The 21,402-nt window shown below is 34.4% G+C and overlaps 1 protein-coding gene and 2 pseudogenes across 2 annotated transcripts; 2 read left to right on the forward strand and 1 right to left on the reverse strand.

The window, feature by feature from the left end:
• Positions 1 to 441: 441 nt before the first annotated feature.
• Positions 442 to 2,339, forward strand: LOC120120111 (annotated as a pseudogene).
• A 4,307-nt stretch (positions 2,340 to 6,646) lies between these two features.
• LOC120121201 lies at positions 6,647 to 8,708 on the reverse strand (annotated as a pseudogene).
• An 8,621-nt stretch (positions 8,709 to 17,329) lies between these two features.
• On the forward strand, positions 17,330 to 20,901 carry LOC120121211 (vesicle transport protein GOT1-like). Of its 2 annotated transcripts, XR_005515972.1 has the most exons (8): positions 17,330 to 17,387; positions 17,598 to 17,655; positions 19,119 to 19,210; positions 19,303 to 19,383; positions 19,469 to 19,566; positions 19,650 to 19,731; positions 20,631 to 20,732; positions 20,836 to 20,901. XR_005515972.1 is itself a non-coding variant. In XM_039140629.1 (7 exons), exons 2-7 carry the CDS (start codon positions 17,625 to 17,627, stop codon positions 20,667 to 20,669), a joined length of 423 nt encoding a protein of 140 aa, XP_038996560.1. In that variant the 5' UTR covers positions 17,330 to 17,387; positions 17,598 to 17,624; the 3' UTR covers positions 20,670 to 20,820. The 2 variants fall into 2 exon arrangements, 1 of the variants encoding a protein (XP_038996560.1); XM_039140629.1 differs by lacking the exon at positions 20,836 to 20,901 and having other exon boundaries at positions 20,631 to 20,820.
• Positions 20,902 to 21,402: the final 501 nt, after the last annotated feature.

Raw genomic sequence — 21,402 nt, forward strand, 5'->3', positions numbered from 1 at the left:
TTAGTTTTCTTTATTAATGGAGAATAGGAGCTCTGATAGCCCACCACCGTGTAGAATTCGAGGGTGTAAATTAGTCTAACATATCGTTGGTGGGGACGTGAAAGCATATTATCCACTAACACCACATCGGAGTGCACTGCACTTAAAGCAACACCATGCTTGTTTGTGCCAGCAAACAAAGTGAAGCTTTTCGGCAAATTTTTATGCTTAATTTGCCCCTACCTAAGCTCATGAAACTCGACCAGACATCAAACATAACACTATTTGGGTTCAGTATAGCCTGACATTCTCTCTCTCTTTCTTTTTTATTCATTCTGAGATTGAAAAAATAAGCATGCAGAGGCTAACCGGCTTTGGGTCCCATAAGTTACATCATAATCATCATTGATCACCCACTATATAATAAAAAAGTAGCTACTCTTGCAACTCAAGAGTTGAGGAATGAAGTATAGGCAAAAATTTCTTCATTATCTTTGTAAAAAGCATTGGCAATTCTTGTCATCCAAGGGTCATGTCTTTCTCTCCCAACTTGCCTTGTATCAGGCTTACTCCAAAAACAAACTTCAACTCTATGTTTGTTGGGACACAACAACATTGTTAAAAAACCTTTGGGAAAACCTTGATTTATGCTTTCACTCTTTTTTTTCTTTCGATATAATATTTTTTTCATGTTTTCCAGGAATAGATCCATGAGGATTTGGAATCATGCGTGCCACCAGGCTTTAGATTTCATCCTACTGAAGAAGACTTGTAGGTACTATCTCAAAGAAAGATTAATGCACTCAAAATCGATCTAGATGTTATCATCGAGATTGATCTATACAAGATGGAGCCATGGGATATCCAAGGTAAATTTATTCATTAATTAACGAATGCTGTATATCTAAGAACTGCAAGTTTTTAACTTGGGTTCTACTTGTTGGTCCTATGCTAGCTAGGGTTTGACGTTTTGTAAAAGAAAATGTAAAAGAATAATTTCCTTTAGTCCAACTTTCTCTTAGTCATAAACTAATCATGTAATGATATATATCACCATGCCATGACAGAGGTGAAAGAGATATTTTCAAAGCTAACATATGTTCACACTAATGTTCCAAAACCAGGTTTTCCTGTTGACTAATACACGGTTTGGTTTTGGTTTTGTTCAGCAACATGTAATGTAGGGAATAAAGAACAAAGCGAGTGGTACTTCTTCAGTTATAAAGATAGGAAGTATCCAACGGGAACAGGACGAATAGAGCCACTGCGGCTGGGTTCTGGAAGGCAACAGGGAGGGATAATCTGTGCTTTCTAAGACAAAATTATATGAGAGAAAGACCCTTGTTTTCTACAAAGCCGTGCACCTAATGGTAGGAAAACTGATTGGATCATACATGAGTATCGACTCCAAACTTCTGAACTCGGACCGCCCCAAGTAAGTTATATATGTATATATATATCGATGAAGGATTGAATATGTATATATGTTTAATTGTTTACTGATATATTGAGTTTATTGGGATAGCAGGAAGAAGGATGGGTGTGTGTGCCGAGCATTTAAGAAGCCGAGTCCTAATCAAAGGCAAGGCTTTGAAGCATGGAACCATGCTTACTATATCAGAGATACCAGCCAAGTTACTCCATCTCATCTTCATCTTCACACGAAACAAGGATCAAGTTTTTATGAATCCTATGGTTCCGATAACCACACAATTTTTTGGACAGCCAACAACAATCATTGAACTACCGCAACTGGATAGTCCCCCGGCCATTACTGTATCACCAAGTTTAGCAGAAAAAGAAGTGATTTTCCACTGCGATGAAGAAAAGAGAAATAATAGCAGCAGTCAAATACAAATAATCGACTGGAAGAACTTCGACAACTTGCTTAACTCTCCGTTGACTTATACGACATCTTATCCGTTTCAAAGTACTGCGGCACTAATAACCCAAAACGATGAATTAGAAGCTCAAGAACAACACCATCTCCTGGGTTGCTTCCCTGAATCATAGCGGAAGCAAAAAGTTCTTCAACTGATTTATGCTATATAATGCCTGATTCAGACACCTAAAACTCTTGTGTCAAAGTAATATATATATATATATTGGAAGTAAGTTTGAAAATTATCCTTGACCAGATTTACCAAATGTAACTGCATAAAAGTAGATTACATATTGTAGTAGAGAAAGCAGGTTTTGTTATGATAGAGATTTCCTGCATGCTTTAGGGTGTATGCAGAAAGTTTCACTTTTACTTTTCTTCTTCTTCTTCTTCTTCTTCTTTTCATTTGTCATGTTTACAAAACTGTATATCGCGCATGCACAGGTGCATATATGTATGTAATAATGTTGGTCTTTGTTTATTTAATTATTGTTTTTCATCAACGTGACTATTTTTCTTTGGTTACGCCATGAATATATATATTGTAAAACTTCTCCATATTCTCTCTATTTATTTATCAAGGTAGAAGACAGAAAAAATGGAAGTGATAGTCTCGTCGACATTTCTTTGACTATCGGTTAGACAAGTGACGGTGAAAAATTTCCGGTGAGCTCGATGATCATCGACGTTGGAATATTATTTATATTTATGGTAAGATGAATTTAATTTAATTAAATTTGTAGCATTTAGAATGTATATAATTATAAATCCTTATTGCATCGGACGATAAAGGAAGAAATCGAGTACTTGACCATGGTGTGGTTTTGAAGAGCATGAAAGCGTATGGTGGCTGAAAATTGTAGTGTTTTTTTGTCCAACATGCAGGGATGACACAACAGTGGGTTGCATGCGGCTGACCTTCAGCATTTCTTAATTTGCAGCTGACTATATTGACATCTTTTAAATTCTGGAGGTTTATAATGCCCTTTTTTTTAATTAAAAAATAAATCTCGGCAACAAAAATTAAAGATCAGATTCAAATTGGTTGCAAAAAGTAAATCCAAGCTAAAGTAAAAGCGCAAGGCCCAAAGGTTCAATCCATAAGGCCTGCCCAAACGCGGGCTTATCTTCTGACATATTCTTATTTTTAAAGGTTATAGAGATTCAGTACCTGACTTTAATCTTACGGTTTAAATGTACGTGAACTTAATTTCTTGATTCAATTAACAAACTATTTTTATCCAATTAAATGCTTGAATTTAATATTTTATTCAGTTATATTTTTTTTGGTCAGTTATTTACATTTGAAAAATTACATTTATACAATTTCAAAACTACTTGAATTCTTTTAATTCCACCCGACCTAAACAGATATAGATCTAGATCCAAGTCTGGATTGAACTATAAAACAAATTTATATGTTTAATTGGAAAAAAATTATATCAAGAAGTCAAATATAAATATTATTTAATAAAGAAAATTGAAGTATTAAATTGAATCTTGAAGTAAACTTTAGATACCAAAAGGTATATTTACCCAGTTTTAAGCGTTATCTTCAACCACTAACAAGTCCGCTGCTGATTCGGAGAGCTAGTTCTTTTGATGTTGAACAGTGAAGACCGAAACTTAGAAAGAAAGGAAAATGCTTCTCCAACTACAATCTCACATCGGCCTTTGTATAATCGGCAACATGTTAGTCTAATGCTATGTTACTTGGACTCCGATGTGAGTGTCGATATGGTTGTCTGGCGCAGGCATGATTGATTTTTTTTTCTAGTTTTTCCATGTATTTGAAGAGTCTTTGGAGAATTATATCCCCATACATATGTCCGAATATGTGGTGGACTGGGTGGCAGCAACTTAGGTTACAAAATTCTGCTAAAAGAGGGTCAAAAATCGAAATAAACCTGTTCTTTTAGCTTAGTAAAGACACTGGATAATGCTGCTTTCAATGGTCCAGGCCATTGTTAGGTGTTATCGTGAACCAGCTCCGAAAACTCAGGGCAGCGATGGAGGTAAATGACACTAAACTTCTCAACCTGCAGGTAAGTTTTGTACTCTCTTAGCTTCAATTGTTTTTAAGATGAAATCCTTGTTTACAAAGAAAAACTGCAACATTCATTGCAGATAAGTTTCCATTCTTTATTCTTTGTTTAATTTAGTCATTCTACATGAGGGCCTCAGTTATCGACTTGGTCTTTCCCTTCATCTTCAGCCCTACTGTTTTGTTTTCCTAAAATAAATTCATTATGTTTTTTCGGAGCACTTTGACTTTAGTAATTTATACTTGTAGATAAAGCCATTCACCTAACAGGTGCAGCTAAATTTCATTAATTATCAGGAATGGCTGCTTTTAAAGTTGATTTTTAGCCGTTAGATTTCTTTTTATTTCATTTCTTGATTTCTTAAAGTTTAGCACCTTCAAACTATTTTACTTGGTACTTGCGCCTACATATATTGGTCCAAACAAATGTCTTGACTGATCATGAGAAGTAAGCATGTTCCCCCCCCCTTTTTGATGCTCTTGTTGTATAGGCAAACTCTTTTGTTTTTATGAAAATTAAGAAATATAGCAGTAAAACTGAGAGAGGTACATTATACTCCGTAGTTTGCTCTGCATGTATAGATCATAGTTACCTCTATTCCAAAGTAATTTAAGAAATGCATTATTCTCAGAAACCAGCAATATGATTAGAGTTGGGAGCTGGAATGTTGATTATTCATCCCTGTTTTAGTTGCAAGAGAGGTGTTCTGGTTTTGTCCTACATCATTAAAATTTTGGATTTACCCTCATTTAATTTCAGCTTTGGTTTCTACTATTTGTAAGGATTAAAGTCAAAGAGTTTAGGATTTCTCTTTTAAAACTAATTTTGAACTTGAAGTTTCAAGAAATGATGTTATCTTCATCTATTGCATTGAGACCAAAATTTGGTCGAAGGATTCTAAGTTTATGCTGTCACGTTCTGTAGCCCTATATTCGAGAAAGCTTCAAATCACTCAAAATTATATATATATATATATATAGTTATTTAATTTCGTAAATTTTATTTTTTAGAAAATCTAAACTAATAAAATAGTAGAGAACTACGAGTTATTTAATTTTGTAATTTTTTAAAAAAAAAATTAAAAAAAAATAAACTAATAAAGGGATAGAAATAAGACTCATAGAAAGATCATTTTCAACAATGAACAAATGAATAGAAAGATCATTTTCAAGGATGAACAAATGAAAAACCTTAATTTTAAAATAGAAAAGATAATAGAATAGAATAAAAAAATATTATTGTTACGCATTAAACTAACACATCCTTCTACTGTTAAAAAATTCAACTTTTTAATAAAAAATTAATATAAAAAATTTAATGTTAGAAGTAAAACTTTTTAAAATTTAATTACAAAATCTACACACTCTTGCAAATATATTCATCTGCTAAAGAATTGCAGATAAGAGCCTGTTTTGCAGTGCAAAAGAAAGCTGATTAAATCAGCCTTCAATCATGTTTATTTCACATTTTTAAATTTCTGATTATTTATTCCAGTTACCATCACAAAACAAAATGCAAATTGGTGAAGACTTTCAACACTTTGTTCGTAGCTTTATAGTGAATTTTGACTTCTCCTTTCTGCTTAAACCATTCTTCCTTAAAATGTTTGTTTTAATTTCAGGAACAAGTCAAAAGTGGAGATGCCAGTGAAATTGAGCTTCTTGAGCTAGTTGCCATTATGTTGAGGAGGAAATTTCATCCAGCTAAGAATAAGTTTTTGCTTCAGGCAATACAAAAATGGGACGGAGATGATTAAAACCTCGCCCAGGTATGATATCATTTGGATCTTCCAAATCTTACAAGCTGAAGCAATTGGTTCGTTTTTGTAAACCGTACTTCATGAAATGTGATACGTTTGTCTTGCTTTGCTGTTACAATAAGTTAAGTCAATCATTTTGTGTATGATCATTTCTTCTTTCGAATCATTTGGACGATTTCCTCGGAAACATTATCGGCTGTTAACATGACATCTTCGTCCACTAATGAAGCATTCTTCTTCTTTTGAGTTGTGAATCATGCACTAAACATGTGTTCTAAAGGAAGAGCATTGTGAACATCACGATTGCGGACTTCCTGCTATATATACTGATTGAAGCTTTGTAAACATGAAATGACTCTAATCTGTTCTGCTAACCATTGCACGGGTTTACAATGCTCTTGGTGTCGGTTATGTTCGGGACGGGAAGCTCTAGAAAGGAATCAATCAATTTGAAACTGCTGTGAAGCTTCAACCAGGATACGTCACAGCTTGAAACAATCTCGGCGATGCATATGAGAAGAAAAAGGACTATAAGTCTGAACTGAAAGCATTCGAGGAAGTGTTGCTTTTCGATCCTAATAATAAGATAGAACGTCCAAGGCGAGATGCCTTGAAGGATCCTGTGGAAATGTACAAAGGAGTTCCTATCAAATCAAAAGACATAATTTTGGACCATGTGACTAAAGGGTTGTTCAAACAATGGAACAGTCAAGAGAGAAATTGTCATTTATTTTACCATGTTGATACAATCTCTATACCTATATTCCATCTCATAAAGCTGATTCCCCTTAATCTACCTTGGCCATCACATATGATACCTTTTTTAGATTACTTGATCATGATATAAACTCTGTAATTTTGTATAATTAAAGTTAAATTTCCAGCAAATAACTAAAAATAAGTAAAATATCCTTCTTACAATCAAACTAATAATAATCCTGGTATCTCACTGTATGTATACATAGGATGGTGAAACGGTAGATAGTCTCTAATGTGCTCCAGCCATTACGGTTCCAGAGTTGAGGGGAACTTGATTTTTGGGATTGGGGAGTGCAAATATAGCCAACACAGCACTGATGGCAGCCACGATAGAGCCCAATACAAGGCTGGTAAGTTTCCGCCACCAAATGCAGCATCCAGAGGTCCACTCACCACTGATATTACCATCTGTCAACAACAAATCCCCCATTATTTGTACTCTTTTTTGAAACCGAATTCCACCAATTTAAGATGAAACAACCCCATCGTTACCTTTTAAAACCAATTAATATTGGCTTCTATTTTTGGATTTTGCTTACTCTTCTTCTTAACTAAAGGAACCATTTTGTAAAATGCAAAGGAAATTGATGTATTTACCTGGGGATAACTATAGATAAGTTTAGCACTCCCAATGACAGACCTACGATTTTGATTTTTGAGATATCCATCAAAATCATTTCATAATATAGCAAATAGAAAAGTAATACCTATATTTATACGTATAACATTTTGACATACCTTGACCGCCACCGGCGTCAGAGCAATAGATGGATGCCAGCGCGAATGGAATGCTAAATGTTACCTGCATGTATGCATCATCGTCATTTAAATAAATTTAATTAATAATATGAAAGCTAAGAATACAAATAGATTAGCAAAAAAACTAAGAATTAATTAAACGCTAAACGGATAAGATAAGGTGACGCGATGATATAGGGGTGCCCGTGATTCTAAAAAGGAATCACGGATTGTCACTTGAAAGCATTTACATTTTATTTTTGGTCGACGGTAACATCAAACATTAATGGAAGAGCGGTGGATAAGTGTGAAATAAAAGAAAAAGAGAAACTGACCGCTAATGGAATACCGAGCAGTCCGAACACGGCCAAAGCAGAGCCTTTGATGTTGATCGGTGGAGGGGTCAAGAATTGTAGTCCACGTTTATTCCGCCAAGCCTCCGCCAACTTAGTAACCGCCACGGTTCCGGCCAAGCAAGCGGCCAAAATGAAGTTGACCACCCCCACAGATTCTTAACCCCGCCCATCAACCGGCTCACAGGCTCCAACCCTAACGACGCAAACGCCAACACGATGGAGTTTATCATTAGCCCCAACGCACCGGCACGCACTCCTTGATCGTACAGTTTTTGTTCATTCGCGCTTCCCTTTACATTCCCTCCGTATACCTCCACTCCCATCCAGTCAGTGTCGTACAACAAGAACGGGAACCAAGCGATCCAATTGAGGCATGTAACTAGTAGCAATATCCACATTGGCTTTTTCAAGGTCTTGAATGCCGTCACTAACTCTCCGATGAATGCCTTAGATTGTCCTCCTTCGTCTCCGTCTCTAGCATCCTTACTTGTTAATGGCGTCTCTTTAACGGTGGTGACAGCGGTTATCGTCACCGTCATGAGGAAAACAATGTCGATTAGGAAACAAGTTTTAAGGTTTGCGCAGTATACGTCACAGGCTGTTGTTACAGTGAAGGGAAGTAGTTTATGGAGGTTGGAGAAGGAACCAGCCGCGTAACCCAAAACGTTCCCGATAGCCATGAAGAACGAGAACCACCCATTTGCGATCCTCATTCTTTTATGATCGTTTGCCGAAAGGTCAGCGAGGAAAGCACGGCAAGGACCTTGTAACATGTTGTTCGCGACATCGAGGATCCAAAAACCAGTGACGAAGATAGCCACCGCTCTCGGCTTGGTGGGACTGTGGAGTGAATCGCCGGCTCGGTGGCCTATGTCTTTAGCGAAACCGATGAAGAAAACAGCGACGGCAACGAAACAAGCTCCGGCGACAATGAAAGGTCGACGACGACCGATGCGGGAGTTGCAATGATCACTGCTGTAACCTACGATGGGTTGAACGAGGAGGCCGGAGATGGGGCCACAAAGCCAAATAAAAGCAGCCCAAACATGAGGAACGCCGAGGGTCTGAACGTAAGGGGTTAGAAGGGAGAGTTGCAGAGCCCAGCCGAACTGAATCCCGGCTGCAATGGCTGAAACCACCACAATATGCCATAGCGGACTAGGGTTTCCGTTTTGAACTGTCTCCATGGAACTGCTGCTGCTATTCAATTCAAACTTTATTATAGAGAGATAAAAAAAATGGATAAACAAGAAGCTGATGATTTGATTTAAAAGGGCGATGAGCATATATGTTATACGTATTTGGATTTTGGATCCTATGAACCGTGAATCATAAATAATATAACGACTACGCTAAAAAAGAAAGTCCGTAAATTAGGGTATTTATTTATTTACTTCTCTATTATTTAATTTTTATTTTAATCTTTTAATTATTATTTTCTGAAAATCATTATATTTTAATTTTATTTTTTTAATTTTTTTTATAAAAATCAACATAAATTTTAATGTGTTATCATAATATAATGTCACATCAACAAAAAATTGATTTTAAAATTTTACATTAATATCATTGTTAATATTTTTCAACAACGAAAGATCAAAATAAAATAAAATCAAAACATAATATTAAATATTTTTTAAATAATAATAAATTGACTGAAACAAAAATTATGTAATAGATAAGTACCCAAATAAGTAATTTAACCTCAAAATTACACATCACCCATATTCCGTATATTCACGGTAAGTTTTGATCTTAATTTAAATTATCGAATGGAATGAATGGATAGATTAAGAAATTAAATAAAATGAAGATCGATTCGAATAAATTGTAATGTCTAAATTTATAATAAAATATGAATTTTGAAAATGATGAATCTTAAATTGTTGAAGGTTGCCAAAAGAGAGACTATGGATTAACGCGTAATTTATTGGGAATTTATCTTATCCATATTAAGGGTTAGTTTAATATTGTTTTTACAAGTGATTTTAAAAAATATTGAAAATTAGAGTTTAAAATTTTAGTGTTTGGTATTGTTGTAAAAAAATATCTTTGAAAAGATAAAATATATATTTTAGACATTATATTTTTGTAATAATCTGAAATGATTACAATATAATATATATTTAAATTTTTATTTACCAATTGACAAAACTCAAATTTTAATCACTAAAGTAACTTAGTTCGTAGACTTTAAACATGATAATTTAAATTTAGAATAATTCAACTTAAATAATATCCAAATTCATTATATATATATATATATATATATATATATTAGTTGTTTGGGAATTTTTTTCTTAATAATTGATAATATATATATATATTATAAATACAATTATTTGAATTCGAGTCTTCTAAAAAATATTTTTTTCAAAAAAAAAAAACTTTAATGGTTGAATTAGAGAGTTTATTTAAGGCATTCAATTCTGTATCATAATTTGGTTTTTAGAATCAAAGTTTCAAATATCTTATCACTTATTCCTCCATTTTTCTTATCTCTTTTCCATTCCCATTTCCCATTTATTTATGGATTGATTCTCCCAAAATATAAGACATTAATTCTCATTTATTGGCATTTAATTCTTATACCAATTTGGAATTAAATTTAAACGTTTGACTTTTCTTTTTCTTGTAGTTTTCATAATTTTAATATTTCTATAATATTTGGTAATTCAACAACATCGTCTGGGGCATGCATGATCATGTAGAAAAAAAGGTAAAATGTTTCGTCTCAGCTTAAATTTCCAATAAATACATTTTGTTCTGCGAGGTTATCCTTGGTTAACTAGTCATTCAAATTCACATGTAAACATTGTTTTTCTATTAGTGAGAGAATATCAAATAATATATGTTTAATTATTTGATAGTAAATGTTCATACACCTCTACATACGTTGTGCTCGAATTTAAAACCTTAAAAGATAACAATCCTTTAACCATTAATATCAGTTTGAGCCGTATGCAAACATTAACTTAAAAGATAAAAACAATCCTTTGACCATTAATATCAGTATGAGCCGTATGCAAACATTACTGTTGTCAGACCTTTTGGTGGACAAATATTTGTTGAAAGTTGGGAGGTTGTTCCAAATTAGAGGTTCCTATATCAGCTTCGATTGTATTGGTCGAACATTATTTTAATTAGCAAATCGATTATATTCCAAAAGTGTATGGAGGCCATGGGTAAGTTCAACATTGCCCTACCGACGAAACAGGGATGTCGACTGCTAATGCACTCTAATTCGCTTGCAGCTAAAGTTTTAAAACCCAAGTATTACTCGAACACGATTTTAATAGCATTCAGAGTTAGGGAGGAATCCTTCTTATACCTGGCGTTATGTTTGGAGATGGGGTTGAAGTGCAGTGTTGGAAATGGTGTCTACGTTGATGCATGGAATGACCATTGGTTTCCTGGTAAAGGATCCTGCAAACTTTGACAGAAAGTGGTGCCTTTAGTTTAGTCTGTTATATATGCTCATGCAGATTGGGTTTCATCTGTTGAAGACAGGAGATCAACGACTAGTTATTGTATTTTTCTGGGTTCAAACTTTGTTGTGTGGAGTTCAAAGAAACATACTGCGGTTTCGAGGTCTACCTCCGAGACTGAATATAGGAGCTTGGCTAATGCTGTTTCTGAATTTGTTTGGGTTGAACATGTGTTGAAGGAGTTCGGTGTTCAGTTACCTGGTGTGTCAGTTGTGTCGAATGACAACACATCTACTGTGTCCATGGCAGCCAACCCAACACACCATGCTAAAATCAAACATGTCGAAATTGATTATCACTTTGTCAGAAAGATCCTAGCTCAACAGCTTATAGTCAACTTTGTTCCTTCAGCTGAACAGGTTGCAAATGTTTTCACTAAGCCTATTCCTCCATCCAGTTTGAAGGTATGAGATGCAGGCCTGGTGTTTTACCCGTTGAGGAGTAACAAGACAAAAGTCAAACGAAAGAAAATCAGAAAAAACGTTATATAAACTGAATAGGGTTGGCTGTTATTCAGTTACATGGGCCGTTAGCTGGCTTGTTTGGTTATATAAACTGAGAACCTTTGTATTATTGGGCTAAGTCTATTTTTTTTTGGGATAATTAAGCTTTTATTACCCAAATGATAGCAGTAACCTGCTACAAAACAAAAACAATCCAAAGAGCAAAAAGAAGGGGATCCTAATTACAACAAAATCATACTATACCCCAGTAATTACTGAGAGAAAGATTAGTTCTATCTAATCTATTAACATTCCTATTACTAAGTTGAATTCTTACAATTTACTTGATAGATTCTAGAATTTCATTCTCATTTCTGTAGGTTCGTCTAAATAATATTTGGTTTCTTTCTTCCCAAATAGTATAATTGAGAGTCCACCAAAAAATCTTCAAGATCGTAGTAAGAAAAGATTTACCTTTCCATGTATTTGTTGCCCATACAAGCAGATCATCCCAAGTTTGGGATGGTTTTTGTAAGCCTACAAGTAGTAGAATATAATTCTAGATTGTTGGAGTAAACTTACAATCAACAAATAGGTGGTTTCTTGATTCACTAGCTTCAGAACAAAGAATGCACATGTCATTCGTTTCAATACCGAATCTTTTCAATCTATCCTTTGTGGGAAGTTGATCTAAAATATCCATCCAAGAGATAAGACTGTATTTGGGAATGTGGAAAGAAAACCATATCAGATTCTGTAATGGTACTTTACTGCTTTTCATTCGAACCTCTTCCCAAATCTGCTTAGAATTCATTGCTCTAGAGTCGAGAATAGGACGAGCAACTGATCGGTAATTCATAATTTTCCTTAGGAGCCAGCTTGAATTCGTAGGAGCTTCTATCGCCCAAAAATCATGGTCCTTAAAATAATAAGATTGAATCCATGCAATCCAAAGGGATCCCTCCCCTGCAAGAAGTCGCCTAATGAGGAGCAGCATGCAAGATTTATTTCATGACTTGATGTCCTTGAGAACAAGTCCACCTTCCGTTTTTGGTTTACAAATTCTGTCCCAACTAACTCTAGCTTCCACAGCAGGAATATTAGAACCTTTCCAGAAGTATCTCGAACAAATATGTTCAATTTTATTGATCACAGATTGAGGCAGAATAAACTGCCTACACCAGTAATTAGCCACACTAAAAAGGAAAATTTATATCAGCTCCAATTTGCCGGCATAACTCAACTTCAACCTGGACCATTGATGAATTTTGAGTTTGATCTTGTCGATGAGAGGCTGACAATCTTTAACAGTAAGTTTCCTCATGACCAGAGGAATCCCCAGATATCTGACTGAAAGAGATCCAAGCTTAAAACCAGAAGACTTAATTACGGTGTCAAGAGACTGAGCAGAAATTCCAGCAGTAAAAATTTTGTATTTAGCAACACTGAGTTTGAGACCTGAAATTTCATAGAAATAGTCGAGAACAGAGGTTACTACCATGACAGATTCCATATTACCTTTGATGAATATTAGCAAATCATCAGCAAAAGTTAAATGTGTAAGGCAAGTTCTCTTGCATTTATGGTGGAAGTTAAAGATCCCTTTAGCAGCAACATTATTTAATAATTTAGAGAGGATGTTCATCACCATGACAAACAAGATAGGGGAGAGAAGGTCTCATTGTCTAAGACCCTTTTCAACCTTAAAGTACCCTATTAAGCTACCATTGAAATCAATGGAGTAAGTAACAGCAGAGTAGTAAACCTCAATCCACTGCATGAAATAATTTAGAAAACGAAGGGCCTTGAGAATGGAAGGGATAAAGTTCCAGTGAATAGAATCAAATGCTTTATGCAAGTCAATTTTGAGGGCACACCTAGGTGAAGTAGATTTCCTCCCATAACCTTTCACAATTTCTTGGGCTAAAAGGGTATTATCGATGATACTTCTTCCTTTGACAAACGCATACTGGTTTGAGGAAATGATATTTGGCAACAAGAGGGTTATTCTTTTAACAATAATCTTGGTAATGGTCTTACATATGACGGAGCAGCAGGAAATAGGTCGAAAGTCTGAAACTTTGCTGAGATTAAGAATCTTAGGGATCAAGATAAGAGTTCTTTAAGAAGACTTATGGAGCAGTCTTTGACATTAGGGTCATAGGAGCTAATGAGTCTTTTGAAGAAATTAACAAATTCTGAGGACATGTCATCAAATGTCTCAAGCCTTCTTCCTTGATCATCAACAATCACTCTAATGGTGTCTTTTTTCCTCTTAGTTGCAATTACTGAGTGAAAACATCTGGTACATTTATCTCCATCTTTAAGCCAGTGGATTTTAGTTTTTTGCTTAAAGAACATTTCCTTCGCTTCCTCTAAGGAATTGAGTTCATTTTGCAAATCCAGATCCTTATCAATAAGCTCAACACCATTAAGAGTGAGAATTAGCTATTTTTTAATTTCTTCTCTCTTTAGTCTAACCCGAGAAGAAATGTCACTATAATAGTCATTGTTGAGGGTTTTTAGACAAGCTTTAAGTCGTTTGAGCTTAAGAAATAGTTTCTTCATAGGGTTTCATTGGATAGGCACAGACCAAGAGTGGTTGACAATACTAAGGAAATTGTGATGAAGAGTCCAACAATTAAAGAATTTAAAAGGCTTTGGTCGGTTAGTTGGAACCTCTTTGTGAAGAAACACCAAAGCCATATAGTGGTCAGAGGGACCAGGAGCCAAAAATTCCACAAAATAGTAGGTAAAAGATTATGACCATGTTAGATTAATGAGAACTCTGTCGAGTTTGCGAGCAAGATAGTTTTCCTTTTACTTGTTACTCTAAGTGAATGAAGGACCAAAGAATGGATGTTCTTGGAGTTGGAGGTCTTGAATAACATCTTGGAATTCCAACATATCAAGGGAGGTGGTCATACCAAGATGTTCATGAGCAGAAGTTTCTTGAGGGTGAAGAATAACATTGAAATCTCCTCCCAAAATCCATGGGAGGTTACAGAAAGAGGAATAGATATTTCGAAGGTCTTGCCACAAATTTCTTCTTGAAATTCCATCATTGTGGCCATAGATTGCAGAAACCAAGAAAGGGTTGTTATTGAAGTAACTTTTGACAGTAATGATTTGGTCAGAGACATGGCATAAAGAAATATTTAGATCTTTCCTCCACAATAGCCAAATTCTATCATTCATAGCAAAGTTATAATTGGTATAATTATTCCTATTTTCAAAGGTGAAGACTAAAATAGTAGTAGAATTTTCCAGCTTGACATCGGTTTCCAACAAACAAAGAATGTCCACTTTATTAAGGTTAGTTAGGACCTTGCCTTGTTTAAGAGGATTGTTCAATCCTCTTACGTTCTAGAATGATATAATCATTGGACAAGAGGTGAAGGAGATTGTTCCCCTACTAAGCTTCCAGCAGTACTTTTAGACTTTTCAAGACTGGTTTTCTTTTTTGTTTTGAGCTCTTTGATCAAGACAGCAACTCCAGAAGCTGATTTCCTGGGATGTTTAACTTGGAAGTCAGGACATGGTTGAGTCTCTTCAATCGAAGTAAGAATTTCAAACTTATTACTGGAGACCGCTAGAGCTTTGTTGGGTTTTATTTTTGGAGGTCTACCTCTGCCTTTTTTGGTGGGAGAAGAGGCAGTAGTTTGCGAGATGTCAACAAGACTTTGAAGAGCTGGAGATAAATGAGCATTAGCATTTTTAAGAGCTGGGACAAATTCTGTGCTGGGAGAAGAGTGGAGAGAAGTTTCTTGAGAAAGAGGAGCATCCAAAGAAGCAGAGTTAATTTTCGAGGAGTGAAGATCAGATGCTGCTTTAATACTAGCAGGAATTTCCTTTAAAGGACATTTCACTGAGCAGATGACAACAAAAATAGGGTTTTCCTTTTCAACTGAGTTTTCTATTATAAGAGTATGAGAAGAAGAAAGAACTTCATTTTTCCTCCAAACTTGGGTAGTTTGAGGGACTAAAGGAAAGCCTTACAAGTTTTAGCACTATGACCAAATGTGTTGCATGATTTATAACAGGGAGGAGACCAGGGAACTTCAACAAATATTGAAGTTGTTTGTCCATTGTTCAGGATAACATCAATGTGTTTAGGAATCACATCTGAGGCCCTAATTTCAACACAGACCTTGGCAAATTCTAAACGAGACTTTGAAGCTGTAATTGAGTCCATAGAGAGTGGGAAACCTATGGCACTAGCGATGTAGCTTATGCCTTTACTAGAGAACAATTCAAGAGGCACGCTATACAAATGAACCCATAAAGGAATCCTAGATAAGTCAAATTGCAATTTCTTCATATTAGGTTCCCACTTCCTAAATATTAAGGGCTTGTTAAATAGATGCCAAGGGCCATTTTCCAGAACCCATTCACGAACAGATTCAGAATCAAAAGTAAACAGGTAGAGATTTGGTCCAGCGTAACTGACCTGAACTTTGGATCCTTGCAAGGGCTTTCTCCATAAGCTGTCGATGATTTTATGGAGAGAAGAAAAGCTTGGAGTTGCCCTGAGTACTTGCCCAACAAGAAAGATCCTCCATTCAGCAGTACCTTCTTCGAAGACTTCAGGCGGTGAGTGAACAGTTGAAATCCCATCTTTTTCGTTTGGGGGAAAATAACGCAATTGTTGATCGACAGAATAGGAGAATAATTTGCGCCAATCCATCTAAGACCGAAGGAGAATGGAATACTTGAAGATTGACAGTGAAAATCAGAAGAAATCTGTGAATAATAGGAACGATCGACGGTGACCCGAGTGGGTTTTCAGATTCCATTAGATCCGCTAATGTGCGCCCAGAGAAACCCAAAAGCATGCGCCATGGGATTTTTATTTTAATCACTGCTTTTTTTTTTCAAGTCTTTTTTATGTATAATTGAATATTGTTTTTCTATTCAGTTTCTTTTTCTTACTTTTCTATTTGTTATCCGTTCTTCACTGGTTCATCCTTCTTGCTCATCATTATCTTCTTCTTCATCTAGCTTAGCAGTTAAGTAAGTTTCAGACAGTAACTGATACATGTATGGACGGGTTCAAAATTTCGTGTCATGCGATTCTTTTGAAGAAATCTTGAGGGAATAATTTCTTTGAATGCCCATCTTCTCCTTTAATTTCTTCAATTGCAGTTTGCAAATTGTTTGTTGGCGACTGCATATTAATATGACAGTCATTTGGCTTGGCTGGACTGCATATATATATATATATGAACAACGCTGGAAAAATCAATTCAATAAGACTAACATCCAATCAACATAAGGTTTATTGTAAAATCATTGAATAAAATAAACCATTTGCAAATATTGATTTATATGTGTAAATTTCAAGAAAAAGAAAAGTTTTACATTCAAATTTCATGACCAGAGGAGACTACACAGTCAACTTTTTATAGTTTGTATCGGATCAATCCGTGTTCGTGATCTAAACTATGCTACTTATAGTATACCTAATTAAGCGTGTATTTTTCTTTTGACCCAAATATACCTAATTAAGCATATACTTAACAAACTTTTTTACATTAATACGGAAAGGTCGATTTTGGCCATTGATACAATACTTTATTACCAAAATGGGTATTTGAGCTAGGTAGCTGAGCTGCAGCAATTGAAAATCTTCTGCAAGTACAAAAGGAAAAGCTGGAAGTAGAAGGGTTAAATTAGAATCGTTTTTTTACTTTTTATATGATGGATGAGCTGAAGAATGTGTTCAGTTTTGATTGAAAAGCTGATGTAAGTGAAATTCGAAAATATAAATCGAAGATGAGGAGTTTTATGTCATTTTCGTTGCACCTAATGCAAAAACAGAGATGTAAAATTAAAATTTATATTTATTTATCTCGAGTCTTTCAACCTCTTTTTAATCACATTTCCTCGCGGCTACCTCTCTCGCTCGATTCTCATTCCTGAAATCACTCTCACGAAGGTGTTTCTCTTCGCTCTCTGTTTGATTTCCGAGAAAATACTTTCGTTTTTCCTTTGTAAACAAACGAATTTTGGATTTGAGATTTGTTTTCTTATTCTTCCTCTTTTGATAAGGACTGTCTACTCTTTTAGATCTGTATTTAATTATTTAATTCTGTTTTCTGATTCTCTCATGATTCTGTTTTTTTTTTACTTGTTTTGCTCTTTGAAGGTAACCGGTATCTGAAGAATCAGAAAAATGGTTTCCTTTGAAATGAACGATCGAAAAAGTGAGCTTTTATGTTCTTTTTTTGTGCTTTCTTTGTTTCTTTCAATTCAATGAACGCATCTTTGAATCTGTGGTTTTTGTGAAACTTCTGTTGGTTTGTTACTTGAAATATGAATCGATGTGAAATCCATAGCAATTTTAGTGAAACACAAATCTATGAAATTGGTTCTTCTTTTACTCTTGCGAAATTTATTCATTATTACGCATGTCAGTAAAATTTTAGAATTCATTCTGAGTTAGGAAAGTCTTTCAAATTTTCTTGTTATTTTACATTGAGATAGTTTGGGAATGCTTTGATGAACTAATTTATTTAAGCCGTTTAAATATGTTTGACAAAGTCAGTCGAATATATTTCCTTACAAAGAAAACTTTATTATTATATTATTTGATAGTAAAAAAGGCTAATATTAACACTTAGCAGTACATTAGTGGGATCTTACGTAACCAAATCCTAACCCATCGTTGGCAAGGATGTTCTCAATGCCCAACGGCATATTGACTTAATCGAAAAAACTAGGCATATTATTGAGCTCAAGTTTGGCCATGATCAATTTCAACATCCCAATACCTATTACAAATGTTTTTAATCTTCCTTATCAATGACATTCCACTGTCTGCAGCATGATCATCTTTTATAGAAAACTTTTATTATTGTTTATTAATCTATAATCCAAACAAATAGTTCAATAAATTATTAGGAGCTGTTTGGTAAGTTATGCTGCTTTATTAAGAAACAGATATCAGCTGGTAATTCTAATAAATTGATGCTAGCCAAACTTCAAGAAATTTTGCAAGTGGATCTCCGTTGATCACATTTGATGTGGTTACATTATGTAGGATTTTTAATTGATTTGTACCAGTCTTCTCGTTCTTCAAAGTTCAAATAGATAGGGAATTCAACAAGCTGTAGTTCCAATTATTAACTTCTTTTATGTATTAATTTATTCTTGACAAAGCATGTGCACCATGCTTGCTTGGAGTTGCTCATGATGGTATTGTTTAAAATGCACAAAATTACAAACCCTCTTACATGTATGTCTTGTATAGAAATACTAATTGAAATGGTTTGGGGTTATGAAATTTTCATAGGAGTATTGCAAAATGTCTTACTATATGTAAATAATTTAATAGATTATTTGGTGATAAGACTTTTACCACACCCTAGCTATATGTGATATAGACTATTTTGTTAACTCTTATTTTTGCTAGAGTCTAATCCTTTTGGTTTCAAACTGAACCTATCTGAACAAATTATTTGTTCTGTTATGTGGATTGTTGTGAGTGAAGATGTTTGGAGGTAAGTGGGGTGCTTTCGTACCCTCTATCATTTGGTTGACATGGACTTGGCTAGTGGAGACATATGGCTTAGTTTGTCATTAATATTTTGAGGAAAAAAGCTATTTTTTTGTTCACTTTTATTTGTTAACTTTTATATTTACTAATATTTGAAATTATGAAAAACAGAAATTGGGCTGGGATTAACGGGATTTGGCATATTTTTCTCATTTCTGGGAATTATCTTCTTTTTTGACAAGGGCTTGCTTGCCATGGGAAATGTAAGCTTAACTTTTATTATCTTTTTGCACTATTTTATTTTCCACATTGAATCATACTGGATTAATTCTTTATTTATTTTTCTGTTAATCAGGTCCTTTTCATATCAGGAGTGTCCTTAACCATTGGTCTGAAGTCCACCATGCAATTTTTCATGAAACCTCAAAATTTTAAGGTTTTATTTATTCTCTCTCATACATAAACACTCTCATACATAAACGTATCTTTCATTTTTAATGATGTATTGATGCTGAATTCAGGGAACAATTTCTTTTGGTGTTGGCTTCTTTTTTGTTGTCATTGGATGGCCTATCATTGGCATGATATTAGAGACTTATGGATTCGTCGTACTCTTCAGGTCTATATGAAATTTTTATTATCTTGATTCAACACAGATGCCATCTTTTTAGCTTATTGTTTAACATCCTCCTTTTTTTTCAGTGGTTTTTGGCCGACTCTGGCAGTGTTTCTGCAGAGGATACCCTTTCTTGGTTGGGTGTTCCAGCAACCATATGTCAGATCGGTATGTTCAGTTTCAAATTCAAGTAGATTTTCTTTTTAAATCAGGAACTGTCTGTAGGGCATGGATGCTTGCAATCTATTATTTTGTTTGTTCTTGGTTGGTTGGTGTAAAAGTTTAAAAGCATCCTGGAACAGTTCCAAAAACTGATAATTGATATCTTTTGTAGTCTCAAGAGTATGAAAGAAGGCTACATGGACTATCTTCACACACACACACACACATATATATATGGGTACCTTATTTAAACAGCCTTTCATCAAGTTATGAAGGTTATAGTTATCTATTTCTTTTCTTCCCCCCTCCCTCCCTGAAATCAACTGAAAATTATGTCAGAGAAAAAAAAATATGTTTGAATAATGATATGAAACCTGCTGCTTGGCTTAGTGGCTAATAGGAGTTTACTCCTCAATTTAGGTGGAGGGTTTGAGTCACAAGGTTTGCAACGTGGTGTGTGAGAGAGTTTTGTGTACATATATATGAAGTTAGGATCATGATTTAAGATCTATTCATTGTTAAGTATGAATAACGTAGATTAATAATGTTTCATTGTTTTTTATGGTGATTTTGTAATAATCTTTTATGATATTAAATTTGGAGTTATGGTAAGTTTTGAAACAATAAGGAAATGAAGAAATTTCTTGATTCTTAATTTAATCTTCATATTGATGGGAGGAAAAAGAGTGGGAAAAATTCTTGAAGCACAACCATAGATTAAAATTAACCTTGACATTCAAATTGTGCGAATTCCGAACGATCTGATCTTGATCTGAAGAGTAAACTGAACATCACTTCAGACATATGTATAGATGATGTTTTTTTAGTTTGTGGAACTGATTGATGGTCCTTTTTAAGAGGAAATTATTGAACTAATGTTAGTCCTTTTTTCCTTAATGGTGCAGTTGTTGGACCGATATCGGGGCAGGAGGGTGCCTGTATGATGTCCTCCCCAAAAGTGGAAATAGTGATAGGCTAATCGACTTTTGTAAGTCCTCTTCACTGAGTGTGTTGAATTGAATGGAGTTCTTATGAACTAAATAGGCGCAAGTGGAATGAATGGATGGAAAGAATGATGCGAATTTTATATATCGAAAGAAAAGTTTATGCTAAGTGGTGAAACATGTTATGTACTACCCATGCCAAATATGATGAAAATCGATTTTTTTAATTCTTGAAAATTTATGTTTGTTTGTTTGTTTATGAATTCTTTTATTTTTCATTTAAATATTACTGAACTGATGATTCAATTGTTTGAATCCATTAAATCTAGAATCAGTAATCTGATTATTTTCATCACTGATTTGATTCTTATAATATTGGTTTTTTATTATTATTTTTCATTTGATTTCTGTTTCAAAATTACCCTTTTTTCTTATTCAAATGGATGTTGTACATAAATAAATAAAAGAATAAATGGTATGCGCTACAACTTTTTTTTAATTTTCTTGTATTACGATTTTAATAGAGGTAGAGAACTATGTAATTTAACTTTGGTAAAAAAATTAAGAGTAATGTACACATATGGTCCCTTAACTATAAGATATTGTTTTGTTGAGTTCTTTAACTATTAAAAGTTACAAAATGATCATCTGATCGTAGGGAGTTGCTTTTGTGAGTCTCTTGACTATTAAAGGTTACAAAATGGTTTCCTGATTATAAGGAATTGTTTTGTTG

This window comes from Hibiscus syriacus, unplaced genomic scaffold (assembly GCF_006381635.1).
Source record: "Hibiscus syriacus cultivar Baekdansim isolate YM2019G1 unplaced genomic scaffold, ASM638163v2 tig00001120_pilon, whole genome shotgun sequence".
Classification (NCBI taxonomy): domain Eukaryota; kingdom Viridiplantae; phylum Streptophyta; class Magnoliopsida; order Malvales; family Malvaceae; genus Hibiscus; species Hibiscus syriacus.